At 35.6% G+C, this 21,567-nt stretch overlaps 1 protein-coding gene across 1 annotated transcript in view; it reads left to right on the plus strand.

The window, feature by feature from the left end:
* Positions 1 to 21,567, plus strand: part of LOC128234227 (protein capicua homolog) — a 37,439-nt gene that overhangs the window by 9,498 nt on the left and 6,374 nt on the right. The window contains 13 exon segments of the mRNA XM_052948326.1: positions 2,529 to 2,701; positions 3,223 to 3,408; positions 4,451 to 4,586; positions 5,090 to 5,331; positions 9,324 to 9,489; positions 9,831 to 11,692; positions 13,040 to 13,296; positions 14,248 to 14,351; positions 15,514 to 15,693; positions 16,113 to 16,280; positions 16,791 to 17,110; positions 18,837 to 18,995; positions 20,424 to 20,563. Of these exon segments, the coding sequence (XP_052804286.1) occupies positions 2,529 to 2,701; positions 3,223 to 3,408; positions 4,451 to 4,586; positions 5,090 to 5,331; positions 9,324 to 9,489; positions 9,831 to 11,692; positions 13,040 to 13,296; positions 14,248 to 14,351; positions 15,514 to 15,693; positions 16,113 to 16,280; positions 16,791 to 17,110; positions 18,837 to 18,995; positions 20,424 to 20,563 (4,093 nt within the window).

Here is a 21,567-nt window from a genome sequence, read left to right on the forward strand (position 1 = left end):
GGAAGAGTTTATGGATACTTTCATGGGATTGCGTTTTGGGGTCCCTAGATTCAAGGTCAAGGTCACTGTTACTAAAAATAGAAAAACGGTTGAAACTGAATAATTTTAGTCAGAGTCTACATATCCTGACCAAACCAGGTATTAAGGAAGAGTTTATGGATACCTTTCATGGGATTGCGTTTGGGGTCCCTAGGTTCAAGGTCACTGTTACTAAAAATAGAAAAACAGACACAGGCTGAAGTTCTTCTGTCAATCATTAAAAACCTGGTTTCGTCGCATTGCGGCGTTTCTTGTTTGGTTATTTTGTTGGAGGAGCATTGACCTCTTAACATTTATAAATGGTATCAACATAGTGCCATTCATGAATATGTCCATAGGTTTGTTAAATAAAAGGTTTGAAAGGAAGTTGAACAATAAATGAATCATGTTAGTATTTTTCCTCTTTTAGCCCAAACGACACAAATTTTCCTTTAGTATCAAAGGGCCCCACCACCATTTTCTGAAGACTAGATAAAAACAATGTATGCAATAAACACCTTTGATTTAACTTAATTCTAAGATTAGAATCCGAGTCTTTTGATTGGACTGTAAAAATAGCTGGCCAGTAGATTGAATGGATTGAGTGCGGGATGTCTAAGGATAAAATTAAGTGAAATCTATTAGGCCAAATAAAAAAATAGGTCTGTTTCATTCAGGTTACCCGACCGACCCTATTTTTCCCCGCCGACCCTAACCTATTTTTTCCCTGATAAAAATGTGATTTGGGTACGAAAAGCATTTGTTACGAAATGTATGTACGTAAAGTTGACAATATTAGAGTTGGATTACAAAATGTATTTACCGTACTTCACCTTAGAGTTTGGATACATTAAAACAATTAATTTTTCGCTCTCCGAATTCATAGAAAATAACCATTTTTACATTTTATCTACATGTATGATTATCTACCACTTATTAATTTATCCGTAGTTATCAATGGTTATTACGCCTATAAGTGTACCTCCTTCATCAAGTTAATTAAAATCCCATTCAACACCATTTTATACATGCATTGAAATGAATAAACACCTTTTATCGGCTTCAGATCAAACAGTCACATTGTGTGACGTCACATAACTCTCAGTTATACCCACGAGGATCTCATGGAGAACATGGATATTGTTATGCAGGATTAATGTGTCTGGGTGGTGTTTTCGATTGTAACTTCGTATTGCATTTCTAACTTTAATTCATCACATTAAATAGTTACCTGTATCATTGAATGTGTTGACTTTAATTGTTCTATTGATGTTACAATGAGTATTACTGTACGATTATTGCTTCATAAAGTATATATTAAAAGGGTGGAACAAATTTCAAAGTTTATTGGCGGATCGTTTTACAAACATGTCATGTCTGTCTTTTCTTAATCTCTTGATTGCCCTTGTTGTTTCTTTAATCCTCCATTAAATATATCACACATCCTTTTCAACAGGCAATAAATCGTTTAGGATGGGTAGTAACCAACTAACTTGTCACAGTGATGTATACGGTTAGGTAATCTAGCCAGGCATTGTAACGATAAAGATCAATCATTTTTGTCTGTGAGACTTAGTAACTGTAAAAGTTACAATCAATGTCCTTTGGGTGTCTGAAAATTAGGTACCTAAAATAAATTATTTTTGAAAATAATAATGGATGTCCGAATTTATAGATTGTCCGAACTCTAAGGTGAATTACGGGTAGTTTGTGCTTGTGTGGCAGGTATATTTCAATTCTTGAACTATATTTTCTTGTCAGATACAAATGTGTCAGATACTGACTTTCGGATATGTCAGACTTAAGTGTGCAATTTCAGCAATAAAATCTGCATGTTACCTTGTTCTTCAAACCTGAACCCCCAGGTCCTCTTGACAGCATTGAGGTTTCCTTGGCTGATGGCTTATATGGTAATTTGCTGTCCCATTCTTCATGTAATTAGGTTACAGGGAGGTTAGCATTCTACAGAGGGTGATTGAAAGCAAAAGGGTGCATAAAGAAAAGTAAAACCGTTCCTGGAAAGTCTTAAATAATAGCAGAGTGGTGTACCATAACTTAGTTGAAATCCAACCATCATTGTCAAAGTATTTAACCAGACAAATAAAGACTGTTTCCTTTGAAGCATGGAACATGTTTAAAAACTACTGATAAACCTGAAAATTGATGACTTTTATTTTTGTTACTTTCTGAGTCAACAGTTACTGAAATCAATATATCCAAAAAAAAATATAAACAAAATAAAAAAATATCCCGACCTACCTACCCTATTTTTTTTGGCAGCGTTACCTGAAACGCACCTATTTTTTATTTGGCCTTATATTTATAAAAGTGGTAATTGAATCCAGCCTTTGGTTTAAGAAGAATATTTTAACTGTACTATTGCAGTACTTGATGACAAAAAAAACCCAGAAAATATGTTTCTATTAAAGATCTGATGCCTCTGCTTTAACTTTTGCTGGCATATTTAAAAAAGAAGAAAAATTATCTAACATTTCATGTATTTCTTACAGTGGTTCTCAAAGATGATGATGATGATCTACCAGATGCTGACTATGACGACGACGATGTGTTTGATATTAAAGATGATGTAGACTCGACGGATACAAAACCCGGCCTGACTGCTAAACGACGCTCTCAGTCACTGAGTGCTTTAAAAGATAAAGAAGAAAGAAGTCCTAGAAAGGTTAGTTTAGTACACCAAACAGAAAAAATATAGTCATGGTATTATGATTGCATTGGTGTTGTTGTTATGGGATGCAAAAGCTTTATCTTGGCCCAAAAAGAAACAAGAAGATATTCGCATGAATCATGTTAAACAAGTCACAAGACATTACACAATGAGTAGCAAAACCCATAACTCTGGCTTTCTGGTATCTCTTTCCATAAACTTACTTAATTTGTAAATTGCTTGAAGTTTCTCTTCGTTTAATCTTGAATATATATTTGGTTATGATCATCCTAATGCATGAATTAACAAGAAGTGAAATCACATAAATTAACCTGAAGAGCTAAAAACACTTATATTAAAGGTCTTAGAACATTGTTTGAATTCCCCTGAATATGTTTTGTGACAGATTTTTGTTTTTGGTACTACCAAAAAGGCACTGAGTATTATTAAAATATACTGGTACCTTCCTGAAGTTCCTGCATTAATCTCAATTAATTTATGTATTTGTTACATATTTTTACATATCCACTTTCCAGGGCAAAGACAAGGACCACATTCGTCGCCCAATGAATGCGTTCATGATATTCAGTAAGCGTCATCGCCCTATGGTCCACCAGCGACACCCCAATCAAGACAACCGGACCGTGTCGAAGATTCTTGGTGAATGGTGGTACGCACTCGGTGCTGAGGAGAAACAGAAATACCACGATCTTGCTCACCAGGTAGGGAAAATATTCATATTTTTTTGATTGATAGATGATTGATGTGTATTCAATATACACAATTTGATGTATTGTACAGTAGATTTAGAGGCTGAAAGAGGTCTAGTGATATAGGTGTTTGCCTTTCACCCCAGGGATCATGGTTTCAAACCCCATCAGGGATTCATTATTTTGGTCCCTCAAAAAGGACACTTTACTGGTTTGTTCCCATGGAATGGAAATGAGAGTGATTCATACCAGCTTTCTGCTGTCTTCACAATTAAGCTTAATTAAATTTGTATTAACCAGTACAATAGATGCATTGTTAACATTCGAATGTAGCAATAATGTACTTGATCTTTCCAATATCAGTAAAAATACCACAGAATGCTTAATTCTAAAACCCAGGCATGTTGCTGGTAATTTAAGTGAAGTGTGATATAATCTAGGAAGTAACAAATTGTTTGTAACCAGTTGAACGTGCAGTGCATTTAATTTATAAATAGACATTTTTAGCCACTCAATATCAATTTTGCAGTACAAACAAACTCATTAATGTTTGAATAGATTCTATTGCTAGAAAAGAGCAAACTAGTACACCTATTGACTTGCTGTTCTAAAGAGTTCCTTTATGTTGTGTAGAAACATGCACTTCATAATTTAAAAAAACAACCATAGAGCCCATTTTGATTAATGTTCATGTTTCATTGAAATAGAATGAAACAACTTTATCTTTTCATCAAATAGTGTGTAATGAAAACCAATGGATATTAGGAATATATACAAGTTCCAAATAATCTTGGTTGACTGATACTCCAATATCTTAGTTGCTTAGTTTTGTCATTTAAAACAAATATTTTCCTACATTCTTTTCCATGTATTCTGAAGGGATAAAGTTAGCAGGAGACTTCGGAGAAGATGTCTTTCCTTACTTTTGATATGAGTTCTCCCTTGTTCTTTCCGAGGAACGATTTAAAGATAATATATTCATAATCAAGCTTGTATTTCAGAATGTTTTAGGTCAGATGTAAAATTTATATTTTTGAATTGTTTTCCATTAAAGGTCAAGGAAGCCCACTTCAAGGCTCATCCAGAGTGGAAATGGTGCTCCAGGGATCGTAAACGGTCAAGCACTATTGCCAACACATTGAAACAGCGCTCAAACAGTCAGAGGCTGGGATCTACTGACATTGGAGATGGTTGGTGCTTGTTTACCATATACATTGTTATTTCTGTTTGTTCCACTTTGTTTGGCCTTGAACAATGTCATATCGGAATTTTAGGCTACTGGGCTTGTCCCTGTAGTTTTCATCATAATATGTTCTGCAGATTTTTAGCCATTATTATTTTGCAACCTTTACTTTTGTGGCCATAATCTGATATGTTACTATTGTTAAATATGTAAAATAAGACACATTAGATATTTGATATATTAGGTATTAGGCTATATTACGGGTGAGAAATTTGTATTAACACTTCCTAGTCTACTTTAGATGCAAAAAAGTAGCAGGAGGTGTGTATGGATAGGGAAAATGGATGTTTGAGAACAGCATGCACACAAACATGAGTGTTAGTTTCTAGGCTTTATTGTTGAACAAGTATCATTGATATTTTGTGCAAATGTTTTACACATTGTTACTTTTGTAAGATTTGAGATTAAACTACTTAATAATTTAGAAATAAATTTCTATCACATTTTCAGAAGAAGTAGCTGATGCAGTGGTAGATGTGGGGGCACCTCTAGAAGATGATGCTTTTGAACTCGAGCCTGAAAACAAGGCCCCAGTGGCAAGATTGAGCCCAAGGGTGGGGTTAAGCCCAGGGTCGGGGCTAAGTCTGTTTGATCTGAATAAGGGACGTAGTCAGAGCCTGTCTGCTTTTCCGCCCCGGGATGGAGAAAGTCAGGAGTTTAACGAGTTCAAGTCCAAATTGGAAAAAGCCCAGGTGAGGATTATGAGGTTTGAACTTCTTAAGAATTGTAATGTTCGATTTTAAAGCTGTAAATCAGTGGTTAGCATGTTTACTTCTTACCAGAATTTCCTGGGTTGGTAAACAGACAAAAAAGATGTATAGACATTGCGGCCAAGAGGACTGAATAGCCTAGTTTAAAAAAAAATAAAAAAAATTGTCTTCTCAATTGGGCCATTTTGTCTGCCAAAAAATACCATATGGTCTAGGCTGTATAGTCCACTATTCTTGGGACTGATTCCTGGCCAGTGTGGATATGAGCTTGGTTAGTGGTCACCATTTTAGCAATTTCATTCAACTTCCCGGAAGTACAAAATTATTGTTGGGTAACATTGTGCCTTATAGAATTTGGTGTCTAGCTCTATGTAGTAAAAACTTGTTTCAGAATCATATTAGAATGAATGGCTTTAAGCCACTCTTTGGTGATTAAATGTTTTAATATTTTATTTGGGAACTGAATAAAAGTCATAAAGGAGCATTCTTTAAGATCATTAACAGGTGAAGATTAAATCAAAATTAAATTAAGAAATTGATTTGTTATTTAAATCCCTCTGAATGCTTCAGCAATCATATGAAATAGATAAAAAAATATGCTTTACATCTTCTGGATTTAAATGCGGAAAAAAAAGCAGAAAGGATAACTGACTTGAGACAGACTCATCTTTGGGCACTTTGAGCATTGTTAAAGATTGTTATAGCCATTTAGTTTGTGTAAGTATATACTATCAAAGTTTTTTTAGTGGGCTTCATAATGTTGTGTAGCCACTGTTAATATCAACCGCTTCACCTGATTACAGTTAATATCGGCTGACTGCTGATTTGATAAATAAAATGTAAAATTTAGAATTACTGCCTTCTCATCAGACAAAATATAATGTTGACCTCTAAACATAGTAAATTATCAAAGTTTTCGTTCCAGTATGGTTTGCTAATTTAAACAATTTTGCCTTGATCCACTTAATTCACTAGCTTAAGAAATAAGGAAGATTATTGTTTTATCTTGAGAAGTTGGACCAAGTAGGGGAAAACATGATAATATTAAGTTGTATTATTATGTCCTTACAAGGATTCAAACAGTTTATGACTTGTTTAAAGTAAAAACGAACAAAAATAATCTTAAAAGTTCTTGATTTAAGGTAACTTGTGGGTAAAAGCCTGTTCTTATGTTTGAAATGGCTTCAGAAGTGCTTCTTATATCACATTATGCCTGCATTGTCATAGATAAAAAGATGAACTCTAGAACAGCTATTTATATGATTCAAATAAAATTTGATACTTAAGTAGTTATTGAATTTCAGATCCCATCTGTACTTGATATTTTACTGTTAACTGTTGCATTCATGCATATTTGTGGTTTCGTTTATATTTTTTCTCATATTTCAAAATGAAATAAATCGCCTCCTCAATTTGAATTGAAGATAAGATTTAAGAGTTTTAAGATTTGACGTTACATGCAGTTTTATTGTAAATTGCAATCATAAACATCGAAGTTAATATTTCAGATGCAATCCGCTGCCTGCTCATTTATTTCCTGGTTGATGGCAAAAATTTAATTTGAAATGTCAAATGATGGTTATAAACAACAAAACTTTCATTCTTTGTATGACTGGGTGTGTGGTAGTGCACAGTGAATATGTTGCAATTTTAATGATGCATGAATTAATTTCCTGATAAATACATTTGTAAACCGCTATCAATATTATATGGTTTTTGCCATGAGGAAAAATGCTCATCAGGATGTTAAACAAATAAAGTAAACAAGTCTGTATATATATATCAGAAAACTTTTATGAACGATAAGAAAATAAACCTACTAAACAAGTCTGTATATATATATCAGAAAACTTTTATGAACGATAAGAAAATAAACCTACTAAACATTGCAGGGTAATCTCTTCAACATGCATACATAAATATAACATAAGAATTTCTTAAAAAAATTATGGCAGCGTTAAAAAATTAAATTGAACGTTTTGCTTGCCAAAATGAATAAGCTATGATTAAACTGACAAATACAACGATAACTTTTGAAACAGTCAACTACACAGACATATTGATTTGAAAAGGTGTATACGATCGTTGATATGCCGGAGCCAAAGTCCTTGTAGAATCTGATATGCAGGGCTTCTAAAACTTTGGAACCTCAATCGGTCCGGACCTGGCGGCAATCGGTCTGGACACTTTTTGAAACTGAAATCGGTCTGGCTTGGTCAAAATCGGTCCAGACCGGCAAATTGCCGGTTTTTAGAAGCCCTGCTGATATGCATGCACAAGTTAGTATGGGCTCATCACGTATTTTGTTGGAATTTTTCTTGCATCTGTGGCCATGATTACAAACAGTCTCAAGACCCCGTCAAGACTCAGATACAGAAAGCACAATCAAAATGACCTTATAAATGAACTGTCAATATAGTAGGGGGACGAATCTTATTTTGGTACGTTCGGGATGGGTACGAATGTCACATTCAGCTATGCTGTTATATGCTTGTCTCTGGCTAAATAATTTTCAAAATGCTGACATTTAAGAACCAAATGACATTTAAATCACTGTTTTTGATGAAATTTTAAGCAATACACAATGGGAGGTTGAAAAATATAACTCGGAAAAATGTTCTGACAAAATGGCGATCTCGCCGATTTTAAAGTCATCAACAGGAGAAAAATACTGTAAGTAAACACTACATAAAGCAAAAAAAGAAGATATTTTTGTGTTTACAAATCATTTTTTATCATGAACAGTTCACTTAAACCAATCTAATATTTGTTGATACGTCATGTTATTGATTTTCTTAGCGCCACCTTGCCGATGGCCCGAGATGGTTATGACCGTCTGGTTTAAAAGCAACAATGTTTAAAATGTCTGGCATTGTTTGTTCAATACATATATCAATTACTTTTTAACTTCTTTAATGCTTAACAAGATTTTTCATAATTATGTCGCCTTTTCAATCTGATTAAAACAAACTTATTTCATTTGATCAGGGACTTCTCAATGTACATTCTGATTGGTTGACCATCAATAGCTCCGCCTACTGGCGATGTTTTGGTAATTGGATGACACGGCCCAATTATCGGATTAGGAGATTACCTAATTTTATGAATGGCTAATTGCGGTGTTTTGACTAGTGACAGTGGCCAAAGACTGCTGATTGACAGATTTACAATGTGCTATTTTTTTCGGCGATGTCAATGTCGCTTTGATGATACAAATGGGCGAAGTCTGGGAATTTAAGGCGACCACTTCGCCCAAGTCGCCCCCTCGCGAAAGCCCTGTGACAGAAGGTATGCAGTATTACCAATTGAGTCTGAACTTACACTTGAGACTGTTTGTTATCATGACCCCCGAACAATGCTCATCTTAACTGGAAGCTTATATTGACTCCATGCTTATATTGACTCGAATCTTGCAAAATATATGCATAATAAGCTCGTTTCACGTTTCGTTTCGTGTTGACTGCCATTTGTTAACAGTACTCCAGCTAACAATATGCTGGCACAGCCAGGCGCCAACTTAAATGTTTATGCAATGTGATCATGTATATACATGTTGTACCGTTTAGAAGACCAAAACTATATGCTAACTTACATTATGTTGCGTGCAAAAACATTCTCTAGTAGCAAGCGTGCATACACGAGCTTCTAAATAAAAACCCTTGGTAATAACAGTAAAATGAAATCTGGCGGGTGTAATAATTTTAATGTATATTTGGTTAGCTGTTCTAAATGATCAAGAGTGAATCCATCTGGCAATCCCATTGTCAGAGGCATGAACATGATCACTTATAATATATGTTGCTTCTCAAATGTACTACTACAAGGGTATACAACACCAATATCATTGAGGACAAACTTTCGATTTTAAACATGCAATGATTAAGCATAGTTCAATGCCGTAAACATGCTGTTAGATAAACATTTGAAGGATGCAAACTGATTCTATTGAATGAGCTTGTTTTCTTTCATTGCAGGAGAGCTTAGCTAGGGAGAGAATAGGAAGTGGAGAGAAGAATTCTGGGAAACCCTCTGTTAGCATTGCAACTACCCCGCACCAAATCCAAGATGGCGGACAGGATGAGGGAAGCAGTGACGATGAAAAAATGGTCATCTGTGAGAACATTAAATCTCAGGATAACGGTAGGTGACATTATCAGTAGTATTTTAAGCAATTAAATATCTGTTAAGTAAGAAGTATTTGGAGATTCAATTGCTTTTATATATATCAAAAGGTGAATATGTGCCTGTGTATAAATAAACAATAAAAAATAAATGACACATAGGTTTGTCCTATTTTATTTGCATATATAATAGGTTCACCCTATGTGGTGTCATTTATAAATATATAAAAATAAATACATTTTATAGACCATCCTCACAGAATTTGAATATTACAAGAAAAGTATTGTTTAGACAATCAACTTTGAAAATTAAGAAAGTTTTTATTACATTAGTATAGGAACTGTCCTTTGCATTTACAGACAAAACTTCTGATGCAGACGGCATAGATCTGAACTGCCGCGAACATGTGAGTGACAGCGAGACAGACAGTACGCCAGAAGATGACATGATTGAAAACAAGGTATTTCCACAACAACGATTCTCCCCAGTTATGAAACCGATTGGCTCATCTGATATAACCTATCGACCCAAGCCGATTAAGCATGTTCCAGGCTCAGGAAAGGCGGGGCCTAACAGCCCAGTGGGTGTGTCTGCTGGTCAGACAACTTTGAGCGACAGGTCAATTCCACGCCCATCCAGTAATGGTTCAAACTTCCAGCCCACTGGGGCAGTGTTTAAAGCCAAAGCTAAACAAGGTAGAGGCTTGTCGACGGGGAGCGTACAAGATTTACGGTCAAGCTACATAGAACAGCACTTGTTTGGAAATCAACGGGGAGAGAGCGTATCCTCAACTCGTGCCATAGCTCATCCGATGAAGCTTCACAAAATTACAATGGCGACAGATAGTGATCAAAAGATAATTATGTCATCAAACACAGAAACTGCATTTGGGAATGGACAAGGAGCTATAATGGGAAAGTTCTCTCAAAAACCTGCATTCAAACAGCAAGCAACTCCTCAACAACAATTGAATACCATAAAGTCTACGCCATCTATTCTACAACAAACGCTTCAAATTGGGACTCAAAATACTAGACCAGTGGCCACATCAAACTTTCAGTTTGTTGGATCACAACATCAACAATTTGCTGCACACCAACAACAGCAGCAACAACAACAGCATCATCAACAGCACCAACATCAGCAGCAGCAGCAACAACAGCAGCAACAACAGCAGCAGCAACATCAGCAGCAGCAGCAACAACAACTGCAGCAGCAGCAACAGCAGATCTTTAGTCGAAACAGCTTAATTCCAACATATTCTACGACAGAAAAACCAATATCAGCTGCAGGCCTTACTCCAACTTTACAACAACATACATCTTTTGGCCATTTCAGTACCTCAACTGCAACTACAAATGTTCAACAAGCACAAGCTATCCTTCCCAATTCCTCTTCAGCTGGTTTGAAGAACGTCGGAGGTACAATAGTTCTACAAGGAATTCCTGCTTCACAATATGGCATGATAATTGGTTCCCAGCCCTTGGCATCCCCGACTGTTTCCAAACCGACAGTTCTTGCTGTCACAGGAAACAACCAATATATAAATACTTCCTTACACAATATGGTCACTTCCATGCAGTCTTCTGGTCAAGCCACACCTACTTATTCAATGGCACCACCTACAATGCTAACAAATTTGATAATCAAACCTGGACAAGGCAATCAAGTTTTGCAACCTGCCCTGAATTCCCCATCACCTGGGCAGACAGTCAATCATAATTTTAATCAGTCAATACAGCCGACCCATGTCCAGTACATTCTGCCATCAATAAGAATGCAGTCGCCACAGCCGGGAACGAAAATTCAGAACCATGTGATCCAAATGGCGTTGCCTGGTTCCCAGCTTCCTCAGGGCAGTATTCAGCTCACGTTTACTGGGAACCAGTCAAATTCTCCTGCACATTCAATGGGGCAAGTTCAACAATTGCAAGTTTCACCTCAACAGGTCCAAACTGGGAAAATGCAATTGCCATCTGGCTTCAAGGTTGTGCCAAGTCCCATTAAGCAACAGCCATCCCCTGCGGCATCGCCACAGCTGAACACAACACCACAGACGATTCAAGTTATCAGTCAAAACATGCCTAACAACAAGCAGACAGTCGCCCAATATTTGGTTAACCAGTCGCCTGGTCTCTTGGCAACCTCTCATCAGCAACTGCAGATACAACCGGCATCCATCAGTCAAGGGATCGTCTCCAGACAGAGTTCTCAATTGCAGGCAAGACCAATTTCATTTTAATTATTTGTCAATTTAGGTATATAAGGTATTAACACATAGTTCAAATAATTAATTTTCAAGTCTGGCGAATATCCTGTACATTGAATGGAGATGAACTTATTTCTCCGAAATTCTCCTTTGTTCAAATTCCTTTTTTATACACTTTTCTTTAAAGGAATGTGTTCTTTCGCTGAAAAAGTTCTTCTTGCGAGTATTTCATTACCGTATTTTATCATGTATAGGACGCTAGCATAGGACGCAGGCCAAAAAATAGTTGAAAAAACGGGTTAAACCCCTTAATATATAAGATAGGACGCAGCGGAAAAATGTCAAAATCGGAGCTGAAAAAATGAGGTTATAAAGTATTTATAACATAATTATATTGAAGTAAAAAAAAAATGTATATAAGGCATATTTTGATAACTGTCTTGTGTATTTCGATAATTATCGTCGTATTTCGGTAATTTAGTGTACACAACAATGATATAAGTCTTGACATTTTGAGAACATTCACGCATATTATAAGACTTATACAAATGCCGTAATAGTCCCGAAACGCTTGTCAGGCATAATTAATGCGTGTCGGTAATTATCCTTGCCAGCGGAAGGCACGACGGATAAAGTGCGAACAAACAACCATACGGTATTAGCATCGCAATAGTTTGTTCTATTGATGTTTTTCTAATGACAGACAGCGGGTGTTTTTCACACCTTCGCACATTTGAAAAGATTTGATAGGGACAATAATGCTACTTTGCGTTATGCACATTCCTTTATTAATTTTTTAAAACAGTAACATACAACAAAATGTTTTGTAAAATATCGAAACATTAAAATCATGAACAACGATTAATTGATATTTACCTCCTTTCCCGATTTTCCTTTGCCGTTATAACTCAATCCTGTTAAAGTGCTGACTCACATCGAGTTTTTGTGAGTAGCGTCCCTTTTGTAAAAAAGTAAACACTCGTATGTTTGTTTTCAATTTATTTCTCAATAAATCATTTTAAAGTAAACATTCAATATATTTCTGCGTGTGTTAACTTGCGTGATTTTACCTATGTCAGTTGTTCTCTCTGGTGACGCAGTACAGATACTTACTATTACCGCGTTCTTCCCCGGTCTGATATTTTCGACCTGAAATGGACTTGGAAAAAAACAGATGCAATTCTAATAGCATAGAATGAACGCAGGCACCTTTTAAGACGAGAATTGGAGGTAAAAAAGTGTGTCCTATGCATGATATAATACGGTATATTTCAAAATAATAGGAGTGTACTGTAATTTTTAGAAGGTTTGTGTTCTTGCAATTTTATTTATATTTTGGTTTGTCAAATCCTACTTTAGCACCAGTTACCGACGGTCCAGCAGGTACAAGCTATTCAGCCTCAGCAGCATCTTCAATCAATCCAGCAAGCCCTTCAACAGCCCATCCAGCACCACGGTAGTGTGCAACCCCTCCAGCATAGTGGTGTGCAGCCTCTTCAGCATGGTGGGGCACAGGCTTTACAGCATGCTCTGGACAGTCCTGCTCCCTATGGTCAAGCGCATCATGTTCAAGTTAATCAGCATCAGCAGCGTGTGATTCTTCCGTCAACTCAAAAGTATGTTTTAACATAATTATTATTTAGATTTTTTTACAAACTGAGTAACTTCTTTAGTTCTTATGACATAAATGTTAGCTACGTTTTTATTTGTGATATGATAAGGGTTTTTTTATTGCAATTTTTTATAAGAAAAAATCCTATTGCCTCTATTTCATGTGCAGTAAGAAGGAATTATTTAGTGTATATCCAATTGTTCACTTTGTTATTGTGTCAAAAAGCTCTGAAATAACACAATGGTATGGGTGTAGAAAGTTGTGTCTTAAAGCTGCACTCTCAAAGATTTACCGTTTTTCCAACTTTTTTATTTTTTGTCTTGGAATTAGCAAATTTTTGCTGAATATCTGCAAACCAGTGATGAAAGACCGTTGGCAGAAGATCAGATCACAGATTTTCATATTTCCATTTAATATTTTATGTTTTATGGCTTAAACCGTTACTAACACTAACGGTTTAAGAAAAAGGCATAAAACATAAATTTTTGGAGAGGAAATATGAAAATCTTTGATCTGATCTTTTGTCATCAGTCTTTTATCACTGTTTTTTCTGATATTTACCAGTACGCCAAAAACTGCTCGTTCTAAGACAAAAAATAAGAGTTGTCAAAACGTTCAATCAGTGAGATTGCAGCTTTAAAAAACAAATGATTTATGTAAAATATTAATGGCAAAAAAATGTGTCCTTACTGTTAGCCAAAAATGCAATTTTACAAAAATAAATTGATATATATTATATATAGCTCATTATGTGTGGCATTTTTTTGAAAATTGATAAAGTTTGATATTGAAAGCTTTTACCCTAGACATACCTCAATACATGAAAACAATGTCTGTTTTATATTGTGAGCATCCTATTTGTATTGCCAGTGTTGTTGAGTATGCTCTGAAACTGTGGTATGTGTGTTGGTTAGGTACTAGCGGTGATATTAAAGCCTCATTTGTTTTGATGCAGACTGGCATATGTTCAACCTACAAGTGGAGCCATGGCCTCCCCTGGTTTAAGGGGAGCTTCATCCCCGGCACCGGCCTACATCCAATATGTTGGCTCTGTTCAGGGTAAGGCAATTAACATGATTAGAATTACACCAAATATCTGATAAGATGGTACACCTTAATATGATTAGAATTGCACCAAATATCTGATAAGATGGTACACCTTAATATGATTAGAATTACACCAAATATCTGATAAGATGGTACACCTTAATATGATTAGAATTACACCAAATATCTGTTATTTTAGTGCAAACAGTTTATGAACATTCATCATTGAACTTTTATTTATGTATCTTTGTTTCAAATAATAACAGTTAATGCATGAAAATATTTGAACAGTGCGTGAATACAAGACCAAAATGATACTAGTCACCATTTATTGAATGAAATTTGAAAGGATGATTGCGGAAGGAGAATAAATGTGAATTCAAATTGGATTGGAAAAGTTTTAGTGTTTGCTTCATGATACATGGGTATTCAATCACCCCTCACTGTCAGATATTAGTATGATTTGCTAAAGGACAGTTTGTTTTCCAGATTAAGAGTAAAGCCCATGCTTGGTTGTTGGCATATATTTAGGTGGTTGGAGTGAAAAATAAATCGGTTTATTGTGATTTTTTTCGGGAAGTTTGTACTGCAGAGTCATGCAGTTAAGATTGATATTTAAAAGACAATATAACATTGAATTTATGTTCCAGCAGTTGTTTTTGTCTATAATTTGTTTTGAACGAAAGCAAATGCTCAAACATTCAGTTTTAAACATACCGTATGCATCCTTATTTTTACATCAAATTAATATTTTATGAGACATTTACTGGTTCAAAAGTGATGAATGTAGTATTGATCAAGGGGAAGTGAATACCCCATGTTTTTAAAATAGTTCTTAAAGTTGATATTTTCACTGTTGTTATTTCACTGATATTTTCACTGACCATATTTCATCGAAAAGCACGAAAGAAGACTTAATAAATTGACACCTTTTTATTTAAAGAAAAAAAATTGAGCTTTACTAAATTATAGGCTTTTCCGGCTAAGATAACTCCAGATTTGAGGAGAGGAAAATAAATCATTTTAGTCGTTACTTAATAAGCCAAAAGGATATATAAGACAATATTATATGCACAATGGAAACCACATCTGTTCTACAAATATCATGTTTTTAAAAGAAAATGGATTGAAAGGAATTTTACGGTAGATGTAATACCAGTATTCTATTTTTCAGGTCAATCTGGGTCTGTCCAGCAAGTCCTGATTCAGCCAAGCCCATCCCGCCCAACTTCAGCTGGGTCTGTAGGGGTCAGCCCCTCCACCCAGCCCCAGATTGCCCCCAAACCTGCCACACTGGTCAGCAAGACGGGGGCCAGCCCACCACAGAGCCAACATCAGCAGATGTACTACCAGGGTAAGTGCTTGATGCAGTTTTGATATAAGAGTAGATACTACATACAGAGTCAATACCAGGGTAATTGCTAGATACAGGGTCGATACCAGGGTACGTGTTAGATCCAGTGTCGATACCAGGGTAAGTGCTACATGCAGTATCGACTAAATCCAGGGTTGAAGCCAGGTTAAGTGCTACATGCAGTATTGACTAAATCTTAACATAAAAACTGTACACCTGCCAGTTTGAAAAAAAAGAAGAAATTTATCATACAATACACCAGATACAAAATTAATGGACCATACCAGATACAAATGTATCCATCAAAATGAGTGATTTTTAGCACAGGCACAACTGGAGGTAAATAGTACTTGTCTAGAAATAAATATATTATAATGGTATATAGCCAAAAGGAAACAAAGCCCGCACTTCTATTGCAGGAGTTATGAACCTAAAGAACCAGAGCTACGTGACAATGGCATCAGACATGAAGGGTGATATTGGGTACATTACAAGTCCTAACCTTCAGCCTAAACCACAGAAGGTCAAGGCTGCCATTGCTAGTATTCCTGTTGGCACAGAGAGCATGCAGAATCGTACCATACAACGTATGTTGAAATATATTCTCTTTTTCTAAAAAAATATTGTTGTATTGTCATGGCCATATTGAAATTGCACTGTCTGTCCGTCCGTCCGTGTATCCGGCTCAATTTCTTTCTCTTGTATGGACAGATTTGAAAATAACTTGCCACATGTGTTTCTTCCTTTAGAGTCAAGGACACATAGTGTTTGTTCATAATGGAATGCTGCACATAAGGACATAGAGTATAGGTGGTCTGGGATTTAACTTTTTCATGTACTGACCTTGTTCATAGGTCAATGTCACATTTGGCGGCATTCACCACATGCTGTGATAGCTCTTGTTAGTATATCAGTTTAAAAAGTATTCAAGATATTGCATGGAACTTACTCCACATGTGACAAGTGACAATTGCTCACATCTGTTGCTGTAATCAATGTCTTGTTTTGCTCAGTAATGAAAACAAAAAGCTTGGTCGATTGTTTACTATTTCTTTCTTGCTTTCCATTTCTATATACAACTATTATTTTTGCTTTAGCAACTGGAATGACCAATCAAATGGCTTCTCCTGCTTCTCTGCTTTCTCCTGCAAGAACTTCTCCTTCTCGATCAATGAGAGAGCAGGGATTGGACCACAGGCCACAACGGCCTTCCCCATTGGTTCTCTCACCTGCACCTCAGTCAATTGGAAAACAACTTTCAGAAACCGCTGAAGATCAAAGGTCAGAAGAGCAGGAAATGTCACAACATGAGGCCCAAGAAGGGGCAGGCAGAGGATCCCAGAGGCCAGGCAGAGGGCAACGATACAAGGATTTTATTGCTGAAAATGGCATTAAATCATTCAAAAGAGACAGAAAGGTACATTTTGTGTAAATTGAAATACATTTTATAGCAATAAAGAAGATAAAATATTATCATTATTTGTCAAGAACCATCTGGTATTCATAAAACATCATTTCCTAACATGCAATTTGTTGGTTTTGAAACTTGAATGATCAAATAAAGCAATGTTTACAATTTTTTAACATGAAAGTGTGTGTTTAAAATTTTGTTTATTTTTTAGATATTAATTAAAATGTCAAATTGAAACTTGAATGCAGACAATATACAAGAGACGTGAGGTAAACTTGGTGTTTGACTTGTGTCTAATGTAAACAGTATTGTTATATAAGACATGTTACTCAGGTATTGCCATTAATTTCGAAAATTTTCTCTAAAATATGAAAGTTTTTGACTAACAAAACCAAAAGCTTTCACTATTTTCCTATTATTATGTTAACAAGAGCAGTCACAGACTGCCATATCCCCAGTATCAACTTGGCCTTTCGATAAAAGATACCAATGAACATTTACAAAGCACAATAACTTTATTTTACTGCAGCCAGAGTTATTGTTACTGTTCACTGCATTTTGTCTCTATGGGAATCTATCTGTATCTGAAATAAGGAGTGAATACCTTAAAGACTTTTAAAGTTATACCCAGGACTTTCTTTATGATAAAGACAAAAAATAAGTATGAATATTAAAGGGAAATAACTTAAAAATACTGCCACCAGAGTTATGGTTCCTGTGCACTGCACCTGTCTTCAGTAAGATCTATCTGTCTAAAAAGTTTGAAATCAATACCTCAAAATACATTTCAAATTATGCTCCGGACAAGAAATAAGTATGAAAATAAACAAAGTTCAATAATTAAAAAAATATTCCAGCCAGAGTTATCCTCAGTGAGATCGTACTGTATAATTATGAAGTTTGATGTGAATACCTGAAAGACTTCAGTTTTTGCTCCGGTAAAAAGATAAGTATGAAAACTGACAAAGGGCAATAACTAGGAAATATTACACCCAGAGAAATGGTTCCTGTGAGATGCACATTTCCTCAATGAGATCTATCTGTATATGAAGTTTGAAGTAAATGCCTCAAAGACTTTTGAAGTAATGTTCCGAACAGGATTGCCTGGACACGCAACCCATTACTTAATTCCCTTTGCCTTTCGGTGGGGGAAAAGCGAAATAACTTGCTGTTATTTCTTATGAACTTCACATTTTAATAGTCAAATAATTAATTTAACTTCAGTAATGATTAAAATTGTGACAATTAAAGTAACACCTTTGGAAGTTTCATCTAAAATTATGGACGATTTTTTTATTCATAGGACTCAGTTTTTAAGAATAAGCCCATTTTTGGGTTGAAAAGAGCTTATCGTAGCAGACTTTGATGAACTTGAACATTATGAATGGGACAGAGCATGTTAGGAAATGTGTTGAATTGAAGTAATATCAGCTTTCAACTGCCAGTGAAGTTTTATGAATGTATAATCATATCATCAAAAGAAAAGAAAAGTGTGACAGTCTTAAGCATCTCATTCAATGAAAACAGAAGGGTGGCCATGCTGGTCTCCATGAGAGCAGAAGGGTGCCACCAAAAAAGGACAAAGCGAAGCACTAGTCTTTTCCATAATCCGTTAGCTAAAACCCTTCATGGTTGTAAATGGACAGGTGAAAGGAAGAAGGTTGTTGGTACCGTTTAATACAGCAGCAAATGTGAAATGTCGCTTACACCTTAACAATATGTTTTCTTTCAGGTTTACTCAAGCAAATCCAGCACACAGGGAGACTCCGGTGATGATAAGAGTGCACCCACATCAACAGAATATACAAGCACTTCTGTGACCCAGATCACCGTTACTGGGCCTGAGGAATCTGAGTCACATGATGGCTTTATGCTCTCTCCACCCCCATCTGTAAGCACATATTCTTGATGATTTCTTTTAATTAATGTTTGGTCTTTAGATTTCCTAGCCAGGAGCGATTAGTAGTGATGGGCCGATTATTGGCGTTAGTCGATTAATTGTGGCTGTTGGCTGAAAACATCGATCGAAAAAGACCCTATGCTGGTGTCACAATCTAATAATGTGAGTTTTAATTATTCTGTTGGCATCGTTTTTTTGTAGGTACAAACTATATAAATAGTTCTCTTCTTTATTTTATTTGATTCTTAGGCCATAATTATGATTTTATTTACCAGTTCCTACTACCTAGATGCGAAATGCATTATTAGCCTCATGGGAAAATTAATCTCATAATATTGGTTTTACTTCTCTGTGGACAAAAATATATGCTGGGGTATGGAGATAGTGCTGGTTTCTTTGTCACGGCAATCAACATTTTCGTAAGTATAATAAAAATAATATAAACAAAATAATGTGCTGATCTTGTTATTAGTGATGGGAATCGGTTCCAGCTTTACTATCGATGATCGGTTCCACTCAAGTAACCGATTATCGATAGTACAATCGGTTGGACCATTTCTGACTATACCTTAAATGTAGTAGTATTTTGTACAACAAGTTAATAACTCATAATCATATTAAACTAAGCTTATGTTATACATGTAAATGTACCATGTTTGTAGTATTTGTTTTTATTACTATGAGCCAAATAAATACTGTAATAATCAAACTGCTTCACTCTACAGTCTGAGTTTTATGTTGCATCAAAGTCTTAGTCTCGGATTGTAGACTGTCATATAGTACAACTGTCATGCCTTGTTTACCCAAGTAGTTTGTTGACAACACCAAATGCAAACATATGCATTAAATCAGTTACATATCAAGATTTTCTTTGGTAGGTGGGCCTGGCTTTTTTTTGTTGAAGCCAAAGTCAGTCCATACTCTCGATCTGGCTTTGCCCCCAGGATAGGGAAATATTTCGTCTTCGAGATTTGGGGCTTGGTCAGCCATATTGTTTAACAATAAGAAATGAACAGCTCCATATGTATAATTGAAGCAAAAGAAAATAGGCAGTAATGAACGGAAGGTAAAGGATGAATCTCTAACGCAGTGATGTCCCCTGGCGAGCTGAAAACGAAGACGAAAAGCAACTCTGGTTGAACCGATGATCGATTATGACCATATACAATCGATTGTCGCCGACTTCTTGGGCAACCAATCGATTTTCTATTATAATCCATCATCGGAACATCACTAGTTGTTATAAAGGTCTTGTTTGAGAAATTATTGCCAGGACTTTAGAAAAGTGTCCTTTCGTTATGTCCTCTGTTTAGGACACAGTAACAGTTGGAATATCCCATGTTATGTTTTCAAGTTCTCTCCCTTGGTTAACTGAGAAAAACAAATGAGTGTTGACATTGGCTTGTTTACGTTTTCCAGGCTGGGGAGCGTGTAAAACACAAGCCCCCACCTCTTCCGTCGCCTGTGTCTCTCAATGTACCCAGTCCCCTACCATCGCCAGGTGTAAGCAGTCCACGGAAAACACTCTTCAAGAAAAATATAGACGACGGCATGGACAAGTAATTGGCTGAATTGTTTTAAAATAAGTTTTTTAGCATAATGGGTATTTAACTGCATAAATAGATATAGATTTATCTAATGATAGAAATATAGTGACAGTGATTTTTTTGGTGCAATTTACTGCCAAATTTTATAATTGTGTCCCAATTTGATAAATGCTGATTACTTTAATGAATAATAAAGCAATGAATTTCTTGAAATATAAACAAAATCTTGACAAGACTTACTCTTTCACAGCATAATGAATGCATTAAAAAGTTAAAACATGTATATTTGCCATTATATTAGCTGTTTTGGCCTGATTTTGTATTTTTCCCAAAGTCGACTTTTTTTCCCAATTTGCAAGGCACAGGCAGTATAAATAATTCCAAAAAAAATCACTGATTGTAGTACTGCTTTTCAAAATAGAATTTTCAAGTTTTTTGAAATTTGATTTTGAAATTATGATGACCATGCATACTGTTACTTGTCAAAATGCTAAGTAACCAATCTAGTACACTGATAACACTTAAGTATATGTACCGGTATTCTGGTGGTTAGTTGTGGTGGCCAGTTGGTCTGTACAAAGGCCAGTTAGTCAGTTTAGTGGTCAAAATGTTATAGCCAAAACTTTTATAAGTTTCAGCAATATTACTTTGAAACCTTTTACACATTATCACTATACATTGACATTGGTTATTTTGGTAACAGTGACATCATGGTTATTTTGGTAACAGTCAAAACTGTTGTCTTGAGGTGGCGGTGATGACATCTGAACTGTTACACTTGGCCGATAACCATGAATTGAGTGTTTTATTACCTGATCAAAAGTTTATATGAACAAATAATGAAAAAACTGTTCTATTATCTGATCAAAATTTTGTCTAAACAAAGTGTTAAAAACATTAAAAAAATGTTAATGATATGCCATCTTTTAATATAATTTGGAACTTACAGTGATGTCATAGTGCCAAAAGGTAACGGTACAAACTGCTGACCAGGGAATAGTTCAATCCAGGACAAA

Source organism: Mya arenaria, chromosome 5 (genome assembly GCF_026914265.1).
Source record: "Mya arenaria isolate MELC-2E11 chromosome 5, ASM2691426v1".
In the NCBI taxonomy this organism is placed as follows: Eukaryota; Metazoa; Mollusca; class Bivalvia; order Myida; family Myidae; genus Mya; species Mya arenaria.